We start from the raw sequence: 26,832 nt of genomic DNA, 5'->3' as shown, positions 1-26,832 counted from the left end.
ACCCAAGAAGTTCTATTAATTAGCTTAGGATGTCAGCAGAACTGTTTACGTTTCTTCTAAATAGAGATAAAATCAGAAAATCATATGTGTGTGAAATGTTATGGGACTTAACTGCTAAGGTCATCATACACTAAGCTTACACACTACTTAACCTAAAGTATCGTAAGGACAAACACACACACACCCATGTCCGAGGGAGGACTCGAACCTCCGCCGGGACCAGCCGCACAGTCCGCGACTGCAGCGCTTTAGACCGCTCGGCTAATCCCGCGCGGCAAATAGAGATAATTATCAGATAAGGAATAAAGATATTGCAATGCATCAAGCACTGTTGCCAGAACTGAAATTACATATCACACTGCATGCATTACAATCGAGAACACTCGGCATGCTATAAGATGCGGTTTTAGTTGGTGACGACGCTTTTTCATTAACATCAATAATTATTAACAGTAATAATTATTAACATTAACAGCAGTAATTATTCGAAGCAGGCCGCATTAAGAAGAAAATGGTTTGCAAACTACTCTCTTGAAGATAGACCTGTACAGTGCAAATATTTCAAAATTCAATCGATATGGCCGCGCGGGATTAGCCGAGCGGTCTAAGGGGCTGCAGTCATGGACTGTGCGGTTGGTCGCGGCGGAGGTTCGAGTCCTCCCTCGGGCATGGGTGTGTGTGTCTGTCCTTAGGATAATTTAGGTTAAGTAGTGTGTAAGCTTAGGGACTGACGGCCTTAGCAGTTAAGTCCCATAAGATTTCACACACATTTGACCATTTTTTTTTCAAACATATGATGAGCACTGCAGCGACGTTTTAAATAGATGAATATTGTATAAAGAATGCAGCTTCTTGAATTTGTAGAGCCTACCCTTTTGTCAACAATATTTGTTAAGAAAAGAGAGTGGGGCAACTCGAACGATGGGATTTTTAGTCTTGTAGACGAGAGCATGGTCATCAGTCCCCTAGACTTACAACTACTGAAACCTAACTAACCTAAGGACGTCACACATATCCGTTTCCGAGGCAGGATTTGAACCTGCGACCGTAGCAGCAGCGCCGTTCCGGACTGAAGCGCCTAGAACCGCTTGGCCACAGCGGCCGGCCTTCGTGGAGGAGGTACACTAATGTGCAGACCACATACTAATTGAAGATGACCATACCAACTTCGTATCTTCCTGGAGAATGTACGTACACACCACAGGTTAACTGAAGATGACGATACTAACTTTGTTTTGCTCCTGAATGTACATAATGTACAGCTAATTGAAGATGACGATACCAACTTAGTGTTCTTTGTAGAGATTGTACGTAATGTGCAGATCACAGGTTAATTCAAGACGATATGGGCTATGGGGCGTCATTTCCTCTATTTGTTTCCCACTTGTTGTTGTTGTGGTCTTCAGTCCTGAGACTGGTTTGATGCAGCTCTCCATGCTACTTTATCCTGTGCAAGCTTCTTCATCTCCGAGCACCTACGTCCTTCTAAATCTGCTTAGAGTATTCATCTCTTGGTCTCCCTCTACGATTTTTACCTTCCACACTGCCCTCCAATACTAAATTGGTGATCCCTTTATACCTCAGAAGATGTCCTACCAACCGATCCCTTCTTCTGGGCAAGTTGTGCCACAAACTCCTCTTCTCCCCAATTCTATTCAATACCTGCTCATTAGTTAACTTTCCCACTTAGTGTTGTCAAAAGTCACAAATTTGCACGAGTGTCCCGTTAGTTACATACTCGTTTTTAGATTATTTCGAATATATTTTCTGTTACTAAATCGTCGTAGTCGTTGTTGTTGCGTTTCCTATGGCCGCAAGAGCAACGTTATGTCCGCCCAATTGTCTGTAGATGCTACGCTTGTGTCCATCATTTTCATTATTCAGGAGGCAAAGCCGATTCCCGGTATCGAACAGTTCATTATTTCCAACAGTGAGTTGAATGTGTTCACAGTCCACATAAAATTTTTGTGTAAGTGTAGGATGTTTTGCTGTTGTGGATGTCTTGACAACCATTGGAAATGTAGACTTTCATGGCCGAAAATGTCATGTCCATTATAATTATCCGGGCTGTTATGCCGTGGTCGGTTGTTGAATTCTGTCAATTCCCAACGTTTCGTCCCCGTCTGCGGGAGACATCTTCAAGGGGGTCCGTAGCTCGATGGAAGGTCCAACACACACACTGGCTCGCTACTGACTGCCGCTAAATTCCGTGTCCGCGCGCTCCCGCGCCGAGGCGTGACGTCACGTGTTTTGGAGACGTCAGTGCAATTGGCCGCTGTCCGCTGCCATCTTCCAGTAGTGGACGGGTGGTACACATCTTCTTTAACACCGGCATCCATATACCGTTTAATTTCACGCCCTCCTCCTTTCGGCTGAAATTATTAGGGTATTTGGCGATTTCGATTGCCTCTCTGTAGAGCCTTTCGTAATATCCGCTTGAGGTCGCTAGTATTTGCGTCTCCTCGAAACGAATATGGTGGTTACGTGGCTGGAAAGCATGCTCCGCAACAGCTGATCGTTTCGTTTCTCCTCTTCTACGATTGCCCTTGTGCTCTTACAAACGTTTAGAAACAGTTCTCTCGGTGGTATCTACATAAACATCTCCACAGCTGCACGGAGTCCTATACAGCTTTTTCCAATGGTTTGCGAGCGTCCTTGCCAGGCTTAAGGCATTCCTGTATCTTCTTGGTGGGCTTGTAAATTACGGTAATATTCCGCTTCGTCAAGATCCTCCCTATTCTTTCCGTTACATTTTTAACAAACGGCAGGGAAACCTTAGATTTTGCAGTAGCCTGTACGTCACTATGGTTTCTGCGTGACTGTCTCAACGCACGTTTTATTTCGGCGGACGAATATCCGTTCTTCATTGGCGCATTGTGGAGATCCATCTCAGCGTCGAGCAACTCAGGTCCGCTAACGTCTTGATAACTCCCCGCTTCTCTTGTGGGCGGTGGTTCGAATCCCGGTGCAAATAACGGTCCGTGTGCGTGGGTCTGCGGTATACCGAGTGGCCCAATCGACGGCAGCGGACAGCGGCCAATTCCACTGACGTTTTCAAAACACGTGACGTCACAGCTCGGCGCGCGGACACGTAATTTAGCGGCAGTCAGTAGCGAGCCAGTGGGTGTGTTGGACCTTCCATCGAGCTACGGACCCCCTTGAAGATGAACTACGCAGACGGGGACGAAACGTTGGGAGTTGACGCAGAATTCATCAATCAACCACGGCATAACAGCCCGGATAATTATAACGGTTAGACTTAGAGAAAACTTTTGACAATGTTGACTGGAATACTCTCTTTCAAATTCTAAAGGTGGCAGGGGTAAAATACAGGGAGCGAATGCTATTTACAATTTGTACAGAAACCAGATGGCAGTTATAAGAGTCGAGGGACATGAAAGGGAAGCAGTGGTTGGGAAGGGAGTAGGACAGGGTTGTAGCCTCTCCCCGATGTTGTTCAATCTGTATATTGAGCAAGCAGTAAAGGAAACAAAAGAAAAATTCGGAGTAGGTATTAAAATTCATGGAGAAGAAATAAAAACTTTGAGGTTTGCCGATGACATTGTAATTCTGTCAGAGACAGCAAAGGACTTGGAAGAGCAGTTGAATGGAATGGACAGTGTCTTGAAAGGAGGATATAAGATGAACATCAACAAAAGCAAAACAAGGATAATGGAATGTAGTCTAATTAAGTCGGGTGATGCTGAGGGAATTAGATGAGGAAATGAGACACTTAAAGTAGTAAAGGAGTTTTGCTATTTGGGGAGCAAAATAACTGATGATGGTCGAAGTAGAGAGGATATAAAATGTAGGCTGGCAATGGCAAGGAAAGCGTTTCTGAAGAAGAGAAATTTGTTAACATCCAGTATTGCTTTAAGTGTCAGGAAGTCATTTCTGAAAGTATTCGTATGGAGTGTAGCCATGTATGGAAGTGGAACATGGACGATAAATAGTTTGGACAAGAAGAGAATAGAAGCTTTCGAAATGTGGTGCTACAGAAGAATGCTGAAGATTAGATGGGTAGATCACATAACTAATGAGGAAGTATTGAATAGGATTGGGGAGAAGAGAAGTTTGTGGCACAACTTGACCAGAAGAAGGGATCGGTTGGTAGGACATGTTCTGAGGCATCAAGGGATCACCAATGTAGTATTGGAGGGCAGCGTGGAGGGTAAAAATCGTAGAGGGAGAGCAAGAGATGAATACACTAAGCAGATTCAGAAGGATGTAGGTTGCAGTAGGTACTGGGTGATGAAAAAGCTTGCACAGGATAGAGTAGCATGGAGAGGTGCATCAAACCAGTCTCAGGACTGAAGACCAGAACAACAACAATTATAACGGTGTTTGATATTTATGTCATTGCCTAGAATATTGGCACTAGAGCATATGTCAACCACTGTTTTGTAACTCTTCGTCTTTTTAACAGTATTACTTTTGTCGTGTTCTTCATTTTATTGCATTTTATTACTGTAACACTTTTTATACTTTATAAGCTTATTACAGACTTTAACCATTCTATCCCCCTTTTGCTTTCGCTGTTTCAATTAATTATTGAAAACTAGTGTATGCCGACATTAGCGAAATCTGGTGAACTTAAGACAAAAACATCTTGTGGCTGGGGTCAGGGATTTTCTCTGCCTCGTGATGGCTGGGTGTTGTGTGCTGTCCTTAGGTTCGTTAGGTTTAAGTAGTTCTAAGTTCTGGGGGACTGATGACCATAGATGTTAAGTCCCATAGTACTCAGAGCCATTTGAACCATTTTTTTTTTCTTGTGGCTACTGTACGGCAACTTGTTTTAAACAGTAGTACTACTGACAACATGGCTCGTGCCTGTGATGTGGTTTACATGTATTTGACGATGCTGGTGCCGATCCCGCATTTAACAGTTGACTATGCCACTAGGGCTGCAGTGCATTAGGACTTCGCTTTTATGAGACAGGTATGCCTCTTCACATTTCAAGCGCACAAATGTAAATTTTGTCAGTACTACTTTTAATATGCTCTATGTATTGTTCTTAAGCTGTATACAGTTTGCGAGTGTATTTATATTTTTCCCATTTTTGCTGCAGATCTGATGATGGTCATTAAAGACCGAAACCGGTAATCTGTTAAACAGACGTAAATTAAAGGAAAATTATGATGGACATAACCATTGGAAAGCGAGCTGATCCCCCCATCCCCACTTGTGTGGAGGTGGGAGCCCTGTGCGCCAGCTGGTGGTGTGGTGGACAAGTGGCCCATTCACTCCGCCCCCGCTCTGTGTCCGCAGCTGTTCCTGGCGTGCCTGCGCTCTCTGCAGGGCTGCGGCCTGCTGGTCGAGGTGGACGCCGGCCGGCTCTTCTGCAACGTGGAGGCGGTCGCGGCCGCCAGCCTGCAGTTCTGGGTTCGACACCTGGCGCCCGCCGTCGCCAGCGCCCGGCACCGCTCCCTGCCGCTCGACCCGCTGCACCTCAGGGACGGCTTCCTCAGGGTGAGACCAGCAGCTCTGTCTGAAGCCAGGACCGCGACTGGCCGCAGAAATTTATCCGGGAGGGGGTAGGGGTAGGGGTGGGGGTGGTAATCCTCTAAAATTTCCGTTCTTGACATAAATGAGACGTGTCATGCCACAAGAATTACACTACTGGCCATTAAAATAGCTACACCATGAAGATGACTTGCTTCAGACGCGAAATTTAACCGACAGGAAGAAGATGCTGTGATATGCAAATGATAAGCTTGTCAGAGAATACACACAAGGTTGGCGCCGGTGGCGACACATAAAACGTGCTGGCATGACGAAAATCTCCAACCGATTTCTCATACACAAACAGCAGTTGACCGGCGTTGCCTGGTGAAACGTTGTTGTGATGCCTCGTGTAAGGAGGAGAAGTGCGTACCATCACGTTTCCGACTTTGATAATGGTCGGATTGTAGCCTATCGCGATTGCGGTTTATCGTATCGCGACATTGCTGCTCGCGTTGGTCGAGATACAATGACTGTTAGCAGAATATGGAATCGGTGGGTTCAAGAGGGTAATACGGAACGCCGTGCTGGATCCCACTGCCTCGTATCACTAGCAGTCGACATGACAGGCATCTTATCCGAATGGCTGTAACGGATCGTGCAGCCACGTCTCGATTCCTGAGTTAACAGATGGGGGCGTTTGCAAGACAACAACCATCTGCGCGAACAGTTCGACGACGTTTGCAGCAGCACGGACTATCAGCTCGGAGACCGTGGCTGCGGTTACCCTTGACGCTGCATCACACACAGGAGCGCCTGCGACGACGAACCTGGGTGCACGAATGGCAAAACGTCATTTCTTCGGATGAATCCAGGTTCTGTTTACAGCATCACGATGGCCGCATCCGTGTTTGGCGACATCGCGGTGAACCCACATTGGAAGCCTGTATTCGTCATCGCCATGCTAGCGTATCATCCGGCGTCATGGTATGGGGTGCCATCGGTTACACGTGTCGGTCACTTTGAACAGTTGACGTTACATTTCAGATGGGTTACGACCCATGGCTCTACCCTTCATTCGATCCTTGCGAAACCCTACATTTCAGCAGGATATCGCACGACTGCATGTTGCAGATTCTGTACGGGCTTTTCTGGATACAGAAAATGTTCGACTGCTGCCCTGGCCAGCACATTCTCCAGGTCTCTCACCAACTGAAAACGTCTGGTCAATGGTGGCCGAGCAACTGGCTCGTCACAATACGCCAGTCACTTCTCTTAATGAACTGTGGTATCGTGTTGAAGCTGCATGGGCAGCTGTACCTGTACACGCCATCCAAGCTCTTTTTGAGTTAATGCCCAGGCGTATCAAGGCCGTTATTGCTGCCAGAGGTGGTTGTTTTGGATACTGATTTCTCAGGATCTATGCACCCAAATTGGGTGAAAATGTAATCACATGTCAGTTCTAGTATAATATATTTGTCCAATGAATACCCGTTTGTCAACTGCATTTCTTCTTGGTGTAGCAATTTGAATGGCCAGTAGTGTAAATTTTATAGGTATCACAAAGGACTTATTATGTCCCAGAGAAATGATGGTTATCGATGGTGTATAAGAAATCCTGGATTACTGATTCCAAGGGCGGGCAGTAGTGACCTGTATGTAGAATGCCGTGTTTATCATTGCTCAAACGTTGAGCTGAGTGGAGGAGGCACCCCCTACAAATTACCCATTGGGTTGAGGGAAAATTACGAGTTGGATTATTGTCAGAGTTTTCATAGCCAGACAAAGAGTGACAAATCGACGAATGTGGCATCAAACTCCCTAACTTGAGATCTAGTTTCGAATAAAAATTGTTTTAACTGCTTGAAAGTAATAAAAGTGATCAAGCACAAGTTAACTGGTGATTAGAGGGAAAACTGAAATGTAAACAGCTGCTATTAGTGATGTGTGAAAAAGTTCATCTCTTCAAGGCCTACTAATTTTGGCACAAAAAGTTGCATTGGTATGATATTTCTCTATGAAAAAGGCTTACAATATTTCGGGAACAGAAGACGCTAGGAAAGCAAATGGGGTGTCCAAAAGATGGTGCTTTCTGAACAGAACATGAAAAAAAAATTACTTTTGAATGTATTATGGGAGAGAACAGTGATCAATGTGTTACAAATATTTACTATCAAAAACAGTCCTGATCACAATTTATTTATTACGGTGACCGGTTTCTAACACTACTGTGGCCATCTTCAGACCTACAAGTGGTACACAAAGCTTTAATTAGAGGGCTACATACATTGAAGAAAATACATAAAGTTATAAAGCTTTAAAACGAAGAATTACCAGTGAGTAAGAACCTCCTTCTGCTGGAAAATCACTACTGGAGAAACCAGTGCACGTCTTACTATATATATGAAGGCTCCGTCCACTTCTGACAGAATCATGTCATTAGTAACCAATGGGTTATAGGTCGAATAACAATGTAAAATTTCTTAGTTAGAAGAACATTCTCAAGAAATAAACACACATTAAACTTAGCTTATTTAACAGCTATTGTCAATTAAGAAGCGTTAAAAATATTTAAATATGTAGGATAAACGAACTTCGTTTTGATAGTACATGGGTGGCCTTCTCAAGGCCTGTTAGTGAACCATTTGGAACCGCTGGTTGCCATGGTGAAGTTGGACGCCGTTCCAAAGTTGAGGCAGCAGGGTTCTTTCCGCTGAAGTTGTTGTAAAGTCGATAGGCAGACTAGTGGTTGTCATTGCGAGGATAAGCGCCAGTGGAAAGATGTGGCAGCAGGTTCTTTCTAACGAAGTTGTTGCGAAAGTGGAATGGCAAAAAGTGTCACAAAATGGCTCTGAGCACTATGGGACTTAACATCTGAGATCATCAGTCCCTTAGAACTTAGAACTACTTAAACCTAACTAACCTAAGGACATCACACACATCCATGCCCGTAGCGGTCACGCAGTTCCAAACTGAAGCGCTTCGCACGGCCACACTGGCAAAAAAAAAAAAAAAAAAAAAAAAAAAAAAAAAAAAAAAAAAAAAAAAAAAAAAAAAGTGTCACGTCAGATGACGTACTATTGAGCAGCAACATGTCTTTATTGAAACGATTTTCAGTGAATAGGCTGCAATAGTCTTTAGCTGATGTGTATAGTACATACTGCACAGATACGTTCTACTGGTGTAATAAGAGACTTTCATTTACACAGATTGCATAATAATTCTTACAGATCAATACTAAGAGAAAAATAAATAAATAAAATCGAGAGGGCACAGTAGTTGTGCATATTTATGAAACATTGTCTATGAAGTTCGTATGTAGATTCCATTATTTTATTTATTACATGTATAGTAAGACGTGCACTGGTTTCTGGCGCAGTGATTTTCCAGCAGAAAGAGGTTCTTACTCATTGGTAATTCTTCCTTTTATAGCTTTATAACTTTATGTATTTTCCTTAATGTATGTAGCCCTCTAATTAAAGCTTTGTAAACGAGTTGTAGGTCTGAAGATGAGCGCAGTAGTAGTCTAAACCAGTCACCCTAATAAATAAATTGTGATCAAGACTGTTTTTGATAGTAAAAATAAAAAAAAAAGTTAATGAAATGTTTTGGTAAATGTGTTGTGTATGACTGTTCAAAACCGTTTTTGATAGTAAAAATAAAAAAAAAAGTTAATGAAATGTTTTGGCTGTAGAGTGGTGCAGCAACTGTTATCATAGAAAAGCTGGACAGGTGCAGTAATGATTAACAAACAAGAGAAGACAGCAAACAGAAGATTTATTTTACTTATATTTCTCAAAGTATATGAAGGCTCATTACGAATAATGCAGCTCTCAATGTCAACAAGGATGAGCCTCTCTGAACTAAAGCATGAATCATGGTGTCAGAACTGTGACTAGGCAACATCTACATAGCACCACATAGCGAAGAGGCTCCAAGTGTGGGTGGCGTGTGTCCAGATGCCTGCTATCCTATTGTGCAGCGACAGAGGCTACTCGTGGTACGGAGCCGTTGCAGCCGTGGCTCAGCAGGCACGCGGCATTGGGTCCGCCATATTGCGCGTGCCCCCTGTCGGCGCCTGGCAGAAACTGGCAATTCCGGTGCCGGTTTAAAGCAACACCGACTCAAAGGAAGGCCTCGGCGCTTGTTCGTGACGTCACGTCAGCTAGGCACGGCGAACGCCAGGTCTGTTGCAGGCATACTCATAATGGTGGTGTCTCCCTCTGTGAAACTATTGGCGGTAGTTGACCAACACACATTGTTCTGAGAGATTTCTGCAATCAATTAATTGTGCAATTCATTACACTTCTTAAACAAACAGTGTACTCCTGACCTTAAATTTCCACCTGTTTTAAGGATTGACATACAAAGACAACTTCATGGTCCAGCAGCAACAGAATTCGTCCTTCTTCACCTTATTTGTAAATCTGAGGAAGTTACGTTTGTACTGGGTTGCTTTTACAAGAAACTGTGAACATATTGGTGCTCTTTAGGTGTCTTGGTTGACTATGGGGTGCGGAGCACTGAATGTTAATGAAATATCTTGCGATTGTACACGTCGGGGGAGGGGGTGGGGGACAGAAGAAGAGGCAAAAGAGAGATACTTGTTTTATCAAATAAAATTTTCTTATCTTATAAAGCTTCTCCTTTCAGTTGCAAGAGGGGAATATTTATCATTTCTAATGTGCATGTTTAAAAAAGTTTAGCTCAGCAGTATTTTCGATGTATGAAGCTATTTTGTTTCCTGTTTAGAATTCCTTTCGTTGAAAACGACTGTAATCTAATGACTGGCAACATTTGGACATTTACACATGTAAATTAGTTCACATTTCGAGTGACATGTCAAACGAAAATAAATAAATAAATAAAAGAAACGAGTTAATTGTAAGGGGGTTGGGGTAAGTTTCGATAACAAAATGGATCAAGTAAATATAGTTACTTGAATGTAAAATTTCCGAAGCTTGCAATGGGGCAAAGCATCTTCTCATATTGATCTACGTTTGTTTCGACAGGATTCAGTAATAGAGAACTATGATCTTCATTTGTAGCTTTAAGATTGTAAGAAAATCTTTTATCTAAATAAAACTGCAAAATCTAAAACAATACCAAACATTTTGTCCAAAAATAAGAGATTTATAGTGATAAGCACGCCCAGGCGTTTCTGCCTGCAACAGACCTGGCGTTCGTCGTGCCTAGCTGACGTGACGTCACCAACAAACGCCGAGGCCTTCCTTTGAGTCGGTGTTGTTTAAAGGCGCCGGTAGGGTGCTATTGATACATGATACCACAAAATGATTAATTCAGAAGTAAGGAATAAAATAGATAAACATTTGACCCAGCTTTGAATGGTGCTCGAAATCGTATAGAGCAAATGAGGCAGCGATTACAGATTCAATGTTCAGTGTGTAATGTATAACCTGAGAATTTTAAAGAGTATGGACATTAGTCTGGTGGAATATGTAGGGTGTGCTGTTTGCTTTTGTGTAGCCGTGACATATTTCTATCATCTATTCCTGTAGGTGTAAAAACGCCTGTACAATTTTTGAGTCTCAAAAATTTTCCAACAAAGAATGCCTCAAATAGCGGTATAGAGAATGTACATTTGCTGTGCATGATTTCAAGTATATTTTAAAGGCGTGTCAAATGTTTCTCTTGACCATTTTATTTGTCAATTTTAGGCAAACAATTTCACAAAACATTTGTTTTTGTTTATTCATTTATTTACCTTTTTATTTATGCTTCAAAGTTGCTGACAAGAATAGTAAACAGAAGAATGGAAAATAAAATTCAGCATCTGTTCGGTGACTGTCGACGTGGCTTTAGGAACGTCAAAGGAACCACAGGGGTTGATAACGCAGGCAAGGCACAAGAAGAATCGAGACACGTTCATAGGAATTGTTGATGTATAAGAATCGATAGACAATGTAAAGGTCTGGGAGACGTTCGAAATTCCAAGGAGAATAGGTGTGAGCTATAGAATGTAGAATGCTGCCGATGAATACCAGATTCGACAGGTAGCATTTCACATCTGCAGCCAGAAGACTTGTTTGTAATTAATACTTGTGTGTAGTGATAGACACGCTAACATTCCGTGCGAATGAGTCTATAGATTAACGAAAATCGTATCAAAATCTCCACACTAGTTCCTGAGATTAGCCCAAACATACAGACAGAAAAACGTGGCAGGGGAGTTCTGTGTGATATATATATATATATATATATATATATATATATATATATATATATATATCTTACAATTAGTATATTCTGTCTGTATGTTTGGGTTTATCTCAGGAAGCAGTATGGAATTTTGATACGGATTTCCCTCTTGCAATTAGTAATTGTGAAGGAAAAATAACAATAGAAGACCAAGAACGAAATGCTCACATCAAAATGACGTGAAACAGGGATGCGGTGTTTCGCCCCTACTGTTTCACCTGTGCAGTGAAGAAGCAATGACGGAAAGAAAAGAAAGCTTCAGCGGCATTAAAATTGAGGGTGAAAGGATATCAATGATAAGATTTGCTCATGACGTTGCTGTACTTAGTGAAGGTGAAGAAGAATTGCGAGATCGGGTGAATGGAATGAACACTGTAATGAGTACAGAATATGGATTAAGAGTAAACCGAAGAAAGACGAAAGCAGTGAGGAGTAGCACAAATGAGATTGGCGATGAAATTAACATAATAATTGACTATCGCAAAGTAGATGAAGTTAAGGAAGTCTGTAAGCTAGGCAGCAAAGTACCTCATGACGTCAGAGGGAGGGAGACATAAAATGCAGCGTAACACAAGCTGAAATGGCCTAGAGAAGTCTGCTGGTATCGAACATAGGCCATAATTTAAGGAAGACGTTTTGGAGAACCTAAATTTGTAGCACAGCATTCTACGGTAGTGAATCATGGACTGTGATGAAAAGAAGGAACAGGGTGATAGGATGTCTGTTGAGATATCAGGGAACAATTTGCGTGATCATGAAGGGAGATGTAGAGGTTGAAACCTGTAGAGGAAGACGTAGGTTGCAAGTGGTACTCTGGTATGAAGAGGTTGACGCAGGGTAGGAATTTTTGATGGGCCGCCGTCTTGATTCTTGTATGTATTATATACGAGGGCTGTTCAATAAAGAATGATCATAATTTTTTATGGTCATAATTTTTCGGGCTAAAATTTAATCTTACGATATTCTGTTAGCTTGATGTGCAACAAATACGCCGTAGTAGTTTCATTGTTGGGACTCCTGTTTCCCGCCTGTGAGAGGCAGTCAATGTAAGACATGTTCAGTATCGCCTATCGCTGCAATGGATGTAACACGCGAGGAACAACATGCGGCTTTGAAATTCTGCTTTCATCTCAACAAATCTTTAGCTGAGGCATGTACAATGTTGCAGGAGGTCTATGGAGAGTCTGTTCTTCCCTGCAGCACAGCTCGAAGGTGGTTTAAAATGTTTAAAGAGGGAAGACAATCAATTTCAAAGGAACATGGACCCGGTGCTCTTACGGAAGAAAACATCAACACTGCTGCTTTCATTGTGAGAGAGGATCGACGAATTACCTTAAGATCGCTTTCTGAAGTACTGAACATTTCATTTGGTGCCACCCACACGTCGGTGACAGAAAAATTACACATGGCACGTGTTTGTGCGCGATGGGTTCTAAGACAGTCGATTCCCGAACAAAAGGACACTCGCGTGCAGGTCTGCATGCAGTTAAAGTTGATGTTAGAGGAAGATCCGGAGTTTCTTTCAAATGTAATCACTGCTGATGAAACTTGGCTACATCAGTTTGATTCTGAGAGCAAACAGCAAAGCTCAGTGTGGAAATCTGCTTCATCGCCAACCCCTAAAAAAGCAAAACTGGTTGCTTCTGCTGGGAACGTTATGGTCATCTCATTCTTCTATATTCGTGGAATGGTTTATCAGCATGCTGTACCAGCACACATATCAGTAACTGGACAATACTATAAGGATGTCCTGAAAACATTGCAAATCCACATCAGGCGCAAAAGACCACATTTCCGTGGAGTAGGCTGGATGCTGCACCAGGATAATGCGCGGCGGCATATTGCCAATGTTGTTGCTGAATACCCTGCAAAAATCGACGTGAAGTGCATCCGTCATCCTCCCTATAGTCCGGATTTAGCCCCGTGTGACTTTTTTCTGTTCCCTAACTCGAAGTAACGCCTTAGTGGGAGGCATTCAAAATGGTTCAAATGGCTCTGAGCACTATGGGACTCAACTGCTGTGGTCATCAGTCCCCGAGGCAGGATTCGAACCTGTGACTGTAGCAGCAGCGCGGCTCCGGACTGGAGCGCCTAGAACCGCACGGCCACCGCGGCCGGCTAGTGGGGGGCATTATCAATCATCAGAAGCAGTGGTGAAGGCTGCGGAGGCGATTTTGAAGGATTGAAGGACCTCTCAAAAAATGGTTTCCAGCACGTATTTGAGGACCGGCAGGAACGCTGGGGCAAGTGCGTCGCATTCATGGGAGACTACTTCGAGAAGGACCATCAAAATTATGAGGTTGAGTAAAGGTATGTTGTCAAAAAAAAAAAAAAATTATGATCATTGTTGAACAGCCCCCGTTTTATGCGTGTCTTCTTGTAGGTTAGACTTACATATCTGAGAATTTCGAACATCTTGCAGCATTTTACACACATGCGACGGAAGTGACTTGATTTTTGTCAAACCTCGCTTCCATTATCACCAGCCTCTCTTGTGCCTTTGCCTTTCCTAAATCGAACAGGTTCTCAGTTTTACTCTCCATTCTTCTGTATATTATTCTGGGCAGTGACTTCTATGCAGGAGATCCTTTGGAGGCTAGTGCTAAGCAGAGTGTGTGCATGTTGCAGTTCCACGAGATCTTCCAGCCGTACACGCGCTACTGTGCGGAGCAGCTCAACTGCCAGGCCTACTGCCGGGAGATGTGCCGCAAAGACGAGCTGTTCGCCGCCTACCTGGCCGTGAGTACCTCCACACCTGTCTCGCGACACATCCACAGGGGTTGGGCAGAAGTGTGGAATAAAAAAAAAAAATGGCTCTGAGCGCTATGGGACTTAACTTCTGAGGTCATCAGTCCCCTAGAACTTAGAACTACTTAAACCTAACTAACCTAAGGACATCACACACATCCATGCCCGCGGCAGGATTCGAACCGGCGACCGTAGCGGTCGCGCGGTTCCAGTGTGGAATCGTCCCCACACAAAAGCAGATGCTAACCGAGCCAGCACTCCCGTACAGCAGGGTGGGGCAAATAAAAGTGGCCCGGAGAACAGAGATCCAGAATGGACAGCAGAGGAAAGGAAATATACTAAACTGACTGCCGGTCTATGTGTCCGAGCGGTTCTAGGCGCTTCAGACTGCAACCGCGCTGCTGCTACAGTCGCAGGTTCGAGTCCTGCCTCGGGCACGGATGTGTGTGATGTCCTTAGGTTAGTTAGGTGTAAGCAGTTCTAAGTCCACAGGACTGATGACCTCAGCTGTTAAGTTCCATAGTGCTCAGAGCCATTTCAAACATTTGAACTGACTATAGCAAATGTTGAAAGCGGCCACCATTCACCTCTTGGCTCTTTTGGTCACCTGGTCTCCAAGCTGTTGAAGGCAGATCGAGGTTAGACTGCCATAATTGCTACAGTTATTGGAGACTATGAGGGTTGTTGTGATACACCTTAGACTTCAGGGCTCCCTACACAACTGACCATTAAAATTGCTACACCATGAAGAAATGCAGATGATAAATGGGTATTCGTTGGACAAATATATTATACTGGAACTGACATGTGATTACATTTTCACGCAATTTGGGTGCATAGATCCTGAGAAATCAGTACCCAGAACAACCACCTCTGGCCGTAATAACGGCCTTGATACGCCTGGGCATTGAGTCAAACAAAGCTTGGATGGAGTGTACAGGTACAGCTGCCCACGCAGCTTCAACACGATACCACAGTTCATCTAGAGTAGTGACTGGCGCATTGTAACGAGCCAGTTGCTCGGCCACCATTGACCAGACGTTTTCAATTGGTGAGAGATCTGGAGAATGTGCTGGCCAGGGCAGCAGTCGAACATTTTCTGTATCCAGAAAGGCCCGTACAGGACCTGCGACATGCAGTCTTGCATTATCCTGCTGAAATGTAGGGTTTTGCAGGGATCGAATGAAGGGTAGAGCCACGGGTCGTAACACATCTGAAATGTAACGTCCACTGTTCAAAGTGCCGTCAATGCGTACGAGAAGTGACCGAGGCGTGTAACCGATAGCACCCCATACCATCACGCCGGGTGATACGCCAGTACGGTGATGACGAATACACGCTTCCGATGTGCGTTCACCGCGATGTCGCCAAACACGGATGTGACCATCATGGTGCTGTAAACAGGACATGGATTCATCAGAAAATATGACGTTTTGCCATTCGTGCACCCAGGTTCGTCGTCGAGTACACCATCGCAGGCGCTCCTGTCTGTGATGCAGCGTCAAGGGTAACCACAGCCACGGTCTCCAAGCTGATAGTCCATGCTGGTGCAAACATCTTCGAACTGTTCGTGCAGATGGTTGTTGTCTTTCAAACGTCCACATCTGTTGACTCAGTGATCGAGACGTGGCTGCACGATCCGTTACAGCCGTGTGGATAAGATGCCTGTCAATTCGACTGCTAGTGATACGAGGCCGTTGGGATCCAGCACGGCGTTCCGTATTACCCTGCTCAACCCACCGATTCCATATTCTGCTAACAGTCATTGGATCTCGACCAACGCGAGGAGCAATGTCGCGATACCATGAACCGGAATCGCGATAGGCTACAATCCGCCCTTTATCAAAGTCGGAAACGTGATGGTATGCATTTCCCCTTCCTTACACGAGGCATCACAACAACGTTTCACCAGGCAACGCCGGTCAACTGTTGTTTGTAAATGAGAAATCGGTTGGAAACTTTCCTCATGTCAGCACGTTGCCACCGGCACCAACCTTGTGTGAATGCCCTGTAAAGCTAATCACTTGCATATCACAGAATCTTCTTCCTGTCGGTTAAATTTCGGGTCTGTAGCACGTCATCTTAGTGGTGTAGCAGTTGTAATGGCCAGTAGTGTAATTGCACACTGACTGGGATCAGGTCACCTCTGCTAACAGCTCTGTCAGGTGTAAAGATTGTGTAAATGTGCTCGAAGGTTCGGCCAGCTGTACAGGCAGTTCCTCCATCCTGTTGGAAGTAACTGCAGGTCTTATTCTCCTCCGTTAGTAGTGTCACAGATGGTTTAAAAAAAAAAATGGCTCTGAGCACTATGCGACTTAACTTCTGAGGTCATCAGTCGCCTAGAACTTAGAACTAATTAAACCTAACTAACCTAAGGACATTACACACATCCATGCCCGAGGCAGGATTCGAACCCGCGACCGTAGCGGTCGCTCGGTTCCAGACTGCAGCGTCCAGAACCGCACGGCCACTCCGGCCGGCAGATGGTTTCAAAATGTTGGCAATGTAGTGTGACGAAGTCAGTGTCTGATGAAAGATAGTGGGAGCAGTAATGCGGCTTGGAGACACTGCACACCAAACCCCAACCATCTGATCGAGCAATGGTGTTTCGTGGAAGTTATGCGGATTCTCCGCTGCCCGAACTTGGGATTCTGTGAATGGACATAACCGCTCAGGTGAAACCAGGCTTCATCAGACAGATCCATGTCCAAGCCATTCATTGTTTTCTCAGTGAACAACCAGTCACAAAACTGCAGGCGCTCGCTAGGGGTGCACGTGCCAGTCCAGGTCGAGTATCCGTTCACACGATTGACGCGATATGCCGGTCTCTTGCGACAGGTGTCGGGTTGATTTGGTAGGACTCTGACGGATTTTCTGGTGACTTGCAGTCACATTTTCTGGTGTATGTGCACATTTCGGAATGGTTTTCGACTTGTTCAAAACAGATCCCGTATGACCCCATTTTCGGACTATATGTTGCATGACGCTCTTTGCTCTCACTTTGACACCACTAAACTTCTCAGCAAACGACTGACCACACCGTTTCCACGACTTTGTTGTCACATAACTTCACACAGTGAACACCCTTGAGTACCATCATGCCCTTTGCACTGCTCCACTCACACTGACACAGCCTGCCCTAAGCTCTGAACCAGTGTCGGTCACCTGGTGAGCGTACACGTGGTGTCCGTGTCACATGGTGTGGCTATCTGCATACGTGCACTTCCAATCATATCCACTCATGTGGGCCACTTTTATTTGTCCCACCGTGCGTTTGACCATGGGCACCACCTGTGCAATGTGCTCAATACCTAGCAAGTGTCACCCATAGTGAGAAAAGTCTTCTATGTAGTTGTCGAAGCACAGTGATTTTGAATGTGGGCAAATTGTTGCAGCTGATATGGTGGGCGCTTTCATAAGCGCAGTAACCAAACTGTTTGGTGCTTCAAGAGGCACCGCATCAAACATTTATACCACATACAAAGAGAGCAGAAAAAGAACTTCTGCTAAGGTACAGCAGTGAAACGTCGCCAGACTTTGGTGATGACTTTGGCAGCCATATGTGGTACTTCATGGCTTATGCAAACATTCAGACTTATCAGGTCCATCGTGTGGTACACTGTTTGTTCTCCAATGATGGTGGTGGGTTCCAAGACGATTGAAATAGTCTCATCTCAGCTGCCCAGTACAGTCACCAAACCTCATTATTATATTAGTAATGTACTTTGGAGAGAAAGGTGTATGATATGTACCCACCTCCATCATCGTTGCCTAAACTTGTCAGTATCCTGCAGGAAGGATGCTGTAAGATACCCTCGAAAACTGTATACAACCTGTATTTATCCATTCCAAGATGACTTGAAGCTTTTTTGAATGCCTTTGGTTTTCCTACACCATATTATGCATACTAATATGTTGTGATTTTGATGTTTCCGCATAGTTGACAACCCACTGTATTTCTTACTGTAAGTACCACCACACACAAAACATATTCTGATGGCGGTCGTTAGTATGGGGTATGACCACCCCCCGCCTTTATGACTACTTGAACTCTGCTGGGAACACTTTCAGTGAGGGATCTGAATGTCTGTGGTGGAATGGCAGCCCATTCTTCCTCAGAGGTGAAACCGGAGAAGGTAGGGATGCTACACTTTGGGGTCTGGAGTGAAATCGATGTTCTAACTCATCCAAAGGTATTCCACTGGGTTTTGGCCAGGCAGGCCAGTCCATATCAGGAATGTTAATTGTCCACAAACCATTGCTTTGCTCATGCTAATTTATGACAGGGTGCATTGTCATGCTCATACAAACAATAATCGAATCCCAACAGTCCCTCTACTTTTAGCAGTACACACTGCTGTAAAATGTAATGTTGTTCCACATTTCCCATTTCTTGAGCTCAATAGGAGAATCGCTGCCCAACCACGAAAACCACCCGCTTACCGTAACACCAGCTCCTCTGCACTTCACCGTTGGCACCGCACATGGTGCCAGGTAACATTCTCTATGCATTCAACAAACCCAAACAACTCCATCGGATTGCCACAAGGTGTAGCGCGATTCATCACCCCAAATCACTCGTTTCCAGTCATCCATTGTTCCAGTGACGTTGCTCTTCACACCACCTCAAGCGTCGCTTACCACTGACTATAGAAATGTGTGACTTACCAGGATCTGCTCGACCTCTGTACCAGGCTCTTTTGAACTCCCTACGCACAGTCACTGTGCTAGCTGGACTGCTGGTAGCTCTTTGGAAGAAGTGGTCCCTTCTGCTGATTTCGTGCGAGTTTTTACCACCACCCTCGACAGTGCTCGACGGTCTCTGTCCGTCAGTACATGACAGGTCTCAGTTTCGCTGTGACTGTTCCTTCGCATTTCCACTTCACAATCGCATCAGCAAGTCGACTTTTTCAGCCTTACATGGGATGAAATGTCCCTGATGGATTTGTTACTCAGGTGACAGCCAATGACTGTGTGAAACTCTCCCGGCATTCTGAATATTCTATGATGTTTCGGGATTGCAGCTGCACCGTGTTGATTTCTTGCAACAATATTTCGGCCAGCAACCATTTCAGCCATCTTCAGGTGAGTGTGCGCCACTGTTTTTTTTTCCTTTATTGTGATTTCATTCCCCTGGCCCCCATATGGGCAGAGGAGGGCTGGCAGTGGCACAATCCATCACTCTTCAGCTGAGTGGCATTACAGTTAACTATAAAGAGGAAATGGTGCATAAAAAGGTGGAAAAAGGGGGACATAAAAATGTACATAATAAGTAGAGGCAATGAGGGTTAAAATATACACTGATATGGGGATGTTTATTGTGGGACAGTTAAAAAATCGGCAGAAAGTTAAAGACAGTTGTTTGGTAATGGAGAAAATAAAATACACTGGAGTCACATGCACAAGTTAAAATTCGGCCACAGTTAAAAACACACCGGAATGAGAGGCACTTAAAAAACCACTGTAAGTTATGGAGCAGACAAGAAGAATAAAAAATGCCAGGAGGTACCTGCCAAGGGAGAGGCCTGATAGGAGGGGAGAGGAAGTGGGGAGGAGAGCTGGAGCGGGTGGGAGGAAAAGAAAAAGTTGGGGGTCGGGGGCCGCACCAAGGGACAGGGGACAGGTGGAGCAGGAGATGGAAGACAAGTCTGGAGGGAGCACAGAGACACAGAAGGGGGGGATGGGAAAGGGTTGAGGGTGTAGGAGGGAGGAAAACTGCCGATGGGAAGGGAGGAGGAGGTGAAAGGGAGCCCTGCGAAGTAGGAGGGGGGAAGGTGGGGTTAGAGTTGGTAGGAGGGATAGATTTCAGGGCAAAGCTAATCATCCGGGAGGGGTAGGTGCTGGAAGTTGTGTTGGGAAAGGAGGTGGAGGGTGTGGAGATGGAGAGAGGGCGAGACACAAAAGTAAAGGCACGGAAACGGGTTGGAGCAGAGAGGATAGAAGGGGGCTTGAGCTGTTGACCACTGGTCTTGTGATCAGATGCTATCAACACTCCCTCTGCCCCCCTCGTTCTATTCTGTGGAGAATCGAACTCTCATGTACAAAACAGCTTCAGACTTCTGACTGCTTTAATAATGAGTTAATGTCGCAAATATTTGACATTAAACATGTAAGCAGCAAAAAATCTGAAAAAGATTAGAAATTATGTTTGAAATTTTTTGTAAGCCACAAAGAGCTCTCATTCTCAAATATAGGATGACTATTTTTTCCTTTTTTTGGTTCATCATTCTTCTGACTGGTTTGATGTGCCCTGCCATGATTTCTTCTCCTGTGCCAACTTTCCACCTCAAGGTAGGACTTGCAATCTACATCCTTTCTTATTTCCTGGATGTATCCTAAAGCCTGACTTCCTTTACAGTTTTTGCCCTCTATGTTTCCCTCTAGTACCATGAATGTCACTCCCTTATGTCTTAACAGATGTCCTATCATCCTGTCCCTTCTCGCCAGCTGGAGTAGCCGAGCAGTTCTATGCGCTGCAGTCTGGAACCGCGCGACCGCTACGGTCGCAGGTTCGAATCCTGCCTCAAGCATGGATGTGTGTGATGTCCTTAGGTTAGTTAGGCTTAAGTAGTTCTAAGTTCTAGGGGACTGATGACCTCAGTCCCATAGTGCTCAGAGCCATTTGTACCAATTGTCCCTTCTCCTTATCAGTGTTTTCCACATATTCCTTTCCTCATACCTTACCTTATCAGTCCACCTAATTTTCAAAGCTTTGATTGTCTTCTTTTCTGGTTTTCCAACAGTCCATGTCTCACTACCATGCAATGCTCTGCTCCAAACGTATGTTCTCTGAAATTTCTTCCCCAAATCAAGATCTTTGTTTGATACTAGCAGACTTCTCTTCGCCAGGAATGCTGTTTTTGCCAGTGGTAGTCTGCCATTTATCTCTTCCTAGCTCCATCTGTAATGGGAAATTTTGTTGTCTAGGTAGCAGAATTCGTCTACTTCGTCATCCCCAGTTGTGATGTTAAGTTTCTCACTGTTCTCATTTCTGCTATTTCTCATTACTTTGCCGGCCAGTGTGGCCGTGCGGTTCTATGCGCTGCAGTCTGGAACCGCGTGACCGCTACGGTCGCAGGTTCGAATCCTGCCTCAAGCATGGATGTGTGTGATGTCCTTAGGCTAGTTAGGCTTAAGTAGTTCTAAGCTCTAGGCGACTGATGACCTCAGTCCCATAGTGCTCAGAGCCATTTGTACCAATTGTCCCTTCTCCTTATCAGTGTTTTCCACATATTCCTTTCCTCATACCTTACCTTATCAGTCCGCCTAATTTTCAAAGCTTTGATTGTCTTCTTTTCTGGTTTTCCAACAGTCCATGTCTCACTACCATGCAATGCTCTGCTCCAAACGTATGTTCTCTGAAATTTCTTCCCCAAATCAAGATCTTTGTTTGATACTAGCAGACTTCTCTTCGCCAGGAATGCTGTTTTTGCCAGTGGTAGTCTGCCATTTATCTCTTCCTAGCTCCATCTGTAATGGGAAATTTTGTTGTCTAGGTAGCAGAATTCGTCTACTTCGTCATCCCCAGTTGTGATGTTAAGTTTCTCACTGTTCTCATTTCTGCTATTTCTCATTACTTTGCCGGCCAGTGTGGCCGTGCGGTTCTATGCGCTGCAGTCTGGAACCGCGTGACCGCTACGGTCGCAGGTTCGAATCCTGCCTCAAGCATGGATGTGTGTGATGTCCTTAGGCTAGTTAGGCTTAAGTAGTTCTAAGCTCTAGGCGACTGATGACCTCAGTCCCATAGTGCTCAGAGCCATTTGTACCAATTGTCCCTTCTCCTTATCAGTGTTTTCCACATATTCCTTTCCTCATACCTTACCTTATCAGTCCACCTAATTTTCAAAGCTTTGATTGTCTTCTTTTCTGGTTTTCCAACAGTCCATGTCTCACTACCATGCAATGCTCTGCTCCAAACGTATGTTCTCTGAAATTTCTTCCCCAAATCAAGATCTTTGTTTGATACTAGCAGACTTCTCTTCGCCAGGAATGCTGTTTTTGCCAGTGGTAGTCTGCCATTTATCTCTTCCTAGCTCCATCTGTAATGGGAAATTTTGTTGTCTAGGTAGCAGAATTCGTCTACTTCGTCATCCCCAGTTGTGATGTTAAGTTTCTCACTGTTCTCATTTCTGCTATTTCTCATTACTTTGCCGGCCAGTGTGGCCGTGCGGTTCTATGCGCTGCAGTCTGGAACCGCGTGACCGCTACGGTCGCAGGTTCGAATCCTGCCTCAAGCATGGATGTGTGTGATGTCCTTAGGCTAGTTAGGCTTAAGTAGTTCTAAGCTCTAGGCGACTGATGACCTCAGTCCCATAGTGCTCAGAGCCATTTGTACCAATTGTCCCTTCTCCTTATCAGTGTTTTCCACATATTCCTTTCCTCATACCTTACCTTATCAGTCCGCCTAATTTTCAAAGCTTTGATTGTCTTCTTTTCTGGTTTTCCAACAGTCCATGTCTCACTACCATGCAATGCTCTGCTCCAAACGTATGTTCTCTGAAATTTCTTCCCCAAATCAAGATCTTTGTTTGATACTAGCAGACTTCTCTTCGCCAGGAATGCTGTTTTTGCCAGTGGTAGTCTGCCATTTATCTCTTCCTAGCTCCATCTGTAATGGGAAATTTTGTTGTCTAGGTAGCAGAATTCGTCTACTTCGTCATCCCCAGTTGTGATGTTAAGTTTCTCACTGTTCTCATTTCTGCTATTTCTCATTACTTTGCCGGCCAGTGTGGCCGTGCGGTTCTATGCGCTGCAGTCTGGAACCGCGTGACCGCTACGGTCGCAGGTTCGAATCCTGCCTCAAGCATGGATGTGTGTGATGTCCTTAGGCTAGTTAGGCTTAAGTAGTTCTAAGCTCTAGGCGACTGATGACCTCAGTCCCATAGTGCTCAGAGCCATTTGTACCAATTGTCCCTTCTCCTTATCAGTGTTTTCCACATATTCCTTTCCTCATACCTTACCTTATCAGTCCACCTAATTTTCAAAGCTTTGATTGTCTTCTTTTCTGGTTTTCCAACAGTCCATGTCTCACTACCATGCAATGCTCTGCTCCAAACGTATGTTCTCTGAAATTTCTTCCCCAAATCAAGATCTTTGTTTGATACTAGCAGACTTCTCTTCGCCAGGAATGCTGTTTTTGCCAGTGGTAGTCTGCCATTTATCTCTTCCTAGCTCCATCTGTAATGGGAAATTTTGTTGTCTAGGTAGCAGAATTCGTCTACTTCGTCATCCCCAGTTGTGATGTTAAGTTTCTCACTGTTCTCATTTCTGCTATTTCTCATTACTTTGCCGGCCAGTGTGGCCGTGCGGTTCTATGCGCTGCAGTCTGGAACCGCGTGACCGCTACGGTCGCAGGTTCGAATCCTGCCTCAAGCATGGATGTGTGTGATGTCCTTAGGCTAGTTAGGCTTAAGTAGTTCTAAGCTCTAGGCGACTGATGACCTCAGTCCCATAGTGCTCAGAGCCATTTGTACCAATTGTCCCTTCTCCTTATCAGTGTTTTCCACATATTCCTTTCCTCATACCTTACCTTATCAGTCCACCTAATTTTCAAAGCTTTGATTGTCTTCTTTTCTGGTTTTCCAACAGTCCATGTCTCACTACCATGCAATGCTCTGCTCCAAACGTATGTTCTCTGAAATTTCTTCCCCAAATCAAGATCTTTGTTTGATACTAGCAGACTTCTCTTCGCCAGGAATGCTGTTTTTGCCAGTGGTAGTCTGCCATTTATCTCTTCCTAGCTCCATCTGTAATGGGAAATTTTGTTGTCTAGGTAGCAGAATTCGTCTACTTCGTCATCCCCAGTTGTGATGTTAAGTTTCTCACTGTTCTCATTTCTGCTATTTCTCATTACTTTGCCGGCCAGTGTGGCCGTGCGGTTCTAGGCGCTGCAGTCTGGAACCGCGTGACCGCTACGGTCGCAGGTTCGAATCCTGCCTCAAGCATGGATGTGTGTGATGTCCTTAGGCTAGTTAGGCTTAAGTAGTTCTAAGCTCTAGGCGACTGATGACCTCAGTCCCATAGTGCTCAGAGCCATTTGTACCAATTGTCCCTTCTCCTTATCAGTGTTTTCCACATATTCCTTTCCTCAAACCTTACCTTATCAGTCCACCTAATTTTCAAAGCTTTGATTGTCTTCTTTTCTGGTTTTCCAACAGTCCATGTCTCACTACCATGCAATGCTCTGCTCCAAACGTATGTTCTCTGAAATTTCTTCCCCAAATCAAGATCTTTGTTTGATACTAGCAGACTTCTCTTCGCCAGGAATGCTGTTTTTGCCAGTGGTAGTCTGCCATTTATCTCTTCCTAGCTCCATCTGTAATGGGAAATTTTGTTGTCTAGGTAGCAGAATTCGTCTACTTCGTCATCCCCAGTTGTGATGTTAAGTTTCTCACTGTTCTCATTTCTGCTATTTCTCATTACTTTGCCGGCCAGTGTGGCCGTGCGGTTCTATGCGCTGCAGTCTGGAACCGCGTGACCGCTACGGTCGCAGGTTCGAATCCTGCCTCAAGCATGGATGTGTGTGATGTCCTTAGGCTAGTTAGGCTTAAGTAGTTCTAAGCTCTAGGCGACTGATGACCTCAGTCCCATAGTGCTCAGAGCCATTTGTACCAATTGTCCCTTCTCCTTATCAGTGTTTTCCGCATATACCTTTCCTCGTGCCTTACCTTATCAGTCCACCTAATTTTCAAAGCTTTGATTGTCTTCTTTTCTGGTTTTCCAACAGTCCATGTCTCACTACCATGCAATGCTCTGCTCCAAACGTATGTTCTCTGAAATTTCTTCCCCAAATCAAGATCTTTGTTTGATACTAGCAGACTTCTCTTCGCCAGGAATGCTGTTTTTGCCAGTGGTAGTCTGCCATTTATCTCTTCCTAGCTCCATCTGTAATGGGAAATTTTGTTGTCTAGGTAGCAGAATTCGTCTACTTCGTCATCCCCAGTTGTGATGTTAAGTTTCTCACTGTTCTCATTTCTGCTATTTCTCATTACTTTGCCGGCCAGTGTGGCCGTGCGGTTCTATGCGCTGCAGTCTGGAACCGCGTGACCGCTACGGTCGCAGGTTCGAATCCTGCCTCAAGCATGGATGTGTGTGATGTCCTTAGGCTAGTTAGGCTTAAGTAGTTCTAAGCTCTAGGCGACTGATGACCTCAGTCCCATAGTGCTCAGAGCCATTTGTACCAATTGTCCCTTCTCCTTATCAGTGTTTTCCACATATTCCTTTCCTCATACCTTACCTTATCAGTCCACCTAATTTTCAAAGCTTTGATTGTCTTCTTTTCTGGTTTTCCAACAGTCCATGTCTCACTACCATGCAATGCTCTGCTCCAAACGTATGTTCTCTGAAATTTCTTCCCCAAATCAAGATCTTTGTTTGATACTAGCAGACTTCTCTTCGCCAGGAATGCTGTTTTTGCCAGTGGTAGTCTGCCATTTATCTCTTCCTAGCTCCATCTGTAATGGGAAATTTTGTTGTCTAGGTAGCAGAATTCGTCTACTTCGTCATCCCCAGTTGTGATGTTAAGTTTCTCACTGTTCTCATTTCTGCTATTTCTCATTACTTTGCCGGCCAGTGTGGCCGTGCAGTTCTATGCGCTGCAGTCTGGAACCGCGTGACCGCTACGGTCGCAGGTTCGAATCCTGCCTCAAGCATGGATGTGTGTGATGTCCTTAGGCTAGTTAGGCTTAAGTAGTTCTAAGCTCTAGGCGACTGATGACCTCAGTCCCATAGTGCTCAGAGCCATTTGTACCAATTGTCCCTTCTCCTTATCAGTGTTTTCCACATATTCCTTTCCTCATACCTTACCTTATCAGTCCACCTAATTTTCAAAGCTTTGATTGTCTTCTTTTCTGGTTTTCCAACAGTCCATGTCTCACTACCATGCAATGCTCTGCTCCAAACGTATGTTCTCTGAAATTTCTTCCCCAAATCAAGATCTTTGTTTGATACTAGCAGACTTCTCTTCGCCAGGAATGCTGTTTTTGCCAGTGGTAGTCTGCCATTTATCTCTTCCTAGCTCCATCTGTAATGGGAAATTTTGTTGTCTAGGTAGCAGAATTCGTCTACTTCGTCATCCCCAGTTGTGATGTTAAGTTTCTCACTGTTCTCATTTCTGCTATTTCTCATTACTTTGCCGGCCAGTGTGGCCGTGCAGTTCTATGCGCTGCAGTCTGGAACCGCGTGACCGCTACGGTCGCAGGTTCGAATCCTGCCTCAAGCATGGATGTGTGTGATGTCCTTAGGCTAGTTAGGCTTAAGTAGTTCTAAGCTCTAGGCGACTGATGACCTCAGTCCCATAGTGCTCAGAGCCATTTGTACCAATTGTCCCTTCTCCTTATCAGTGTTTTCCACATATTCCTTTCCTCATACCTTACCTTATCAGTCCACCTAATTTTCAAAGCTTTGATTGTCTTCTTTTCTGG

The 26,832-nt window shown here is 44.6% G+C and overlaps 1 protein-coding gene across 1 annotated transcript in view; it reads left to right on the top strand.

The window, feature by feature from the left end:
* Positions 1-26,832, top strand: part of LOC126426523 (pleckstrin homology domain-containing family G member 5) — a 556,069-nt gene that overhangs the window by 308,254 nt on the left and 220,983 nt on the right. Inside the window, exons 7-8 of the mRNA XM_050088427.1 lie at positions 5,270-5,470; positions 14,291-14,401. Of these exons, the coding sequence (XP_049944384.1) occupies positions 5,270-5,470; positions 14,291-14,401 (312 nt within the window). The remainder of the gene's footprint in view (positions 1-5,269; positions 5,471-14,290; positions 14,402-26,832) is intronic.

Source organism: Schistocerca serialis, chromosome 11, assembly GCF_023864345.2.
Source record: "Schistocerca serialis cubense isolate TAMUIC-IGC-003099 chromosome 11, iqSchSeri2.2, whole genome shotgun sequence".
In the NCBI taxonomy this organism is placed as follows: Eukaryota; Metazoa; Arthropoda; class Insecta; order Orthoptera; family Acrididae; genus Schistocerca; species Schistocerca serialis.
Note: the sequence above shows the minus strand (reverse complement) of the source record. Positions and strands in the feature narration are given on the sequence as shown.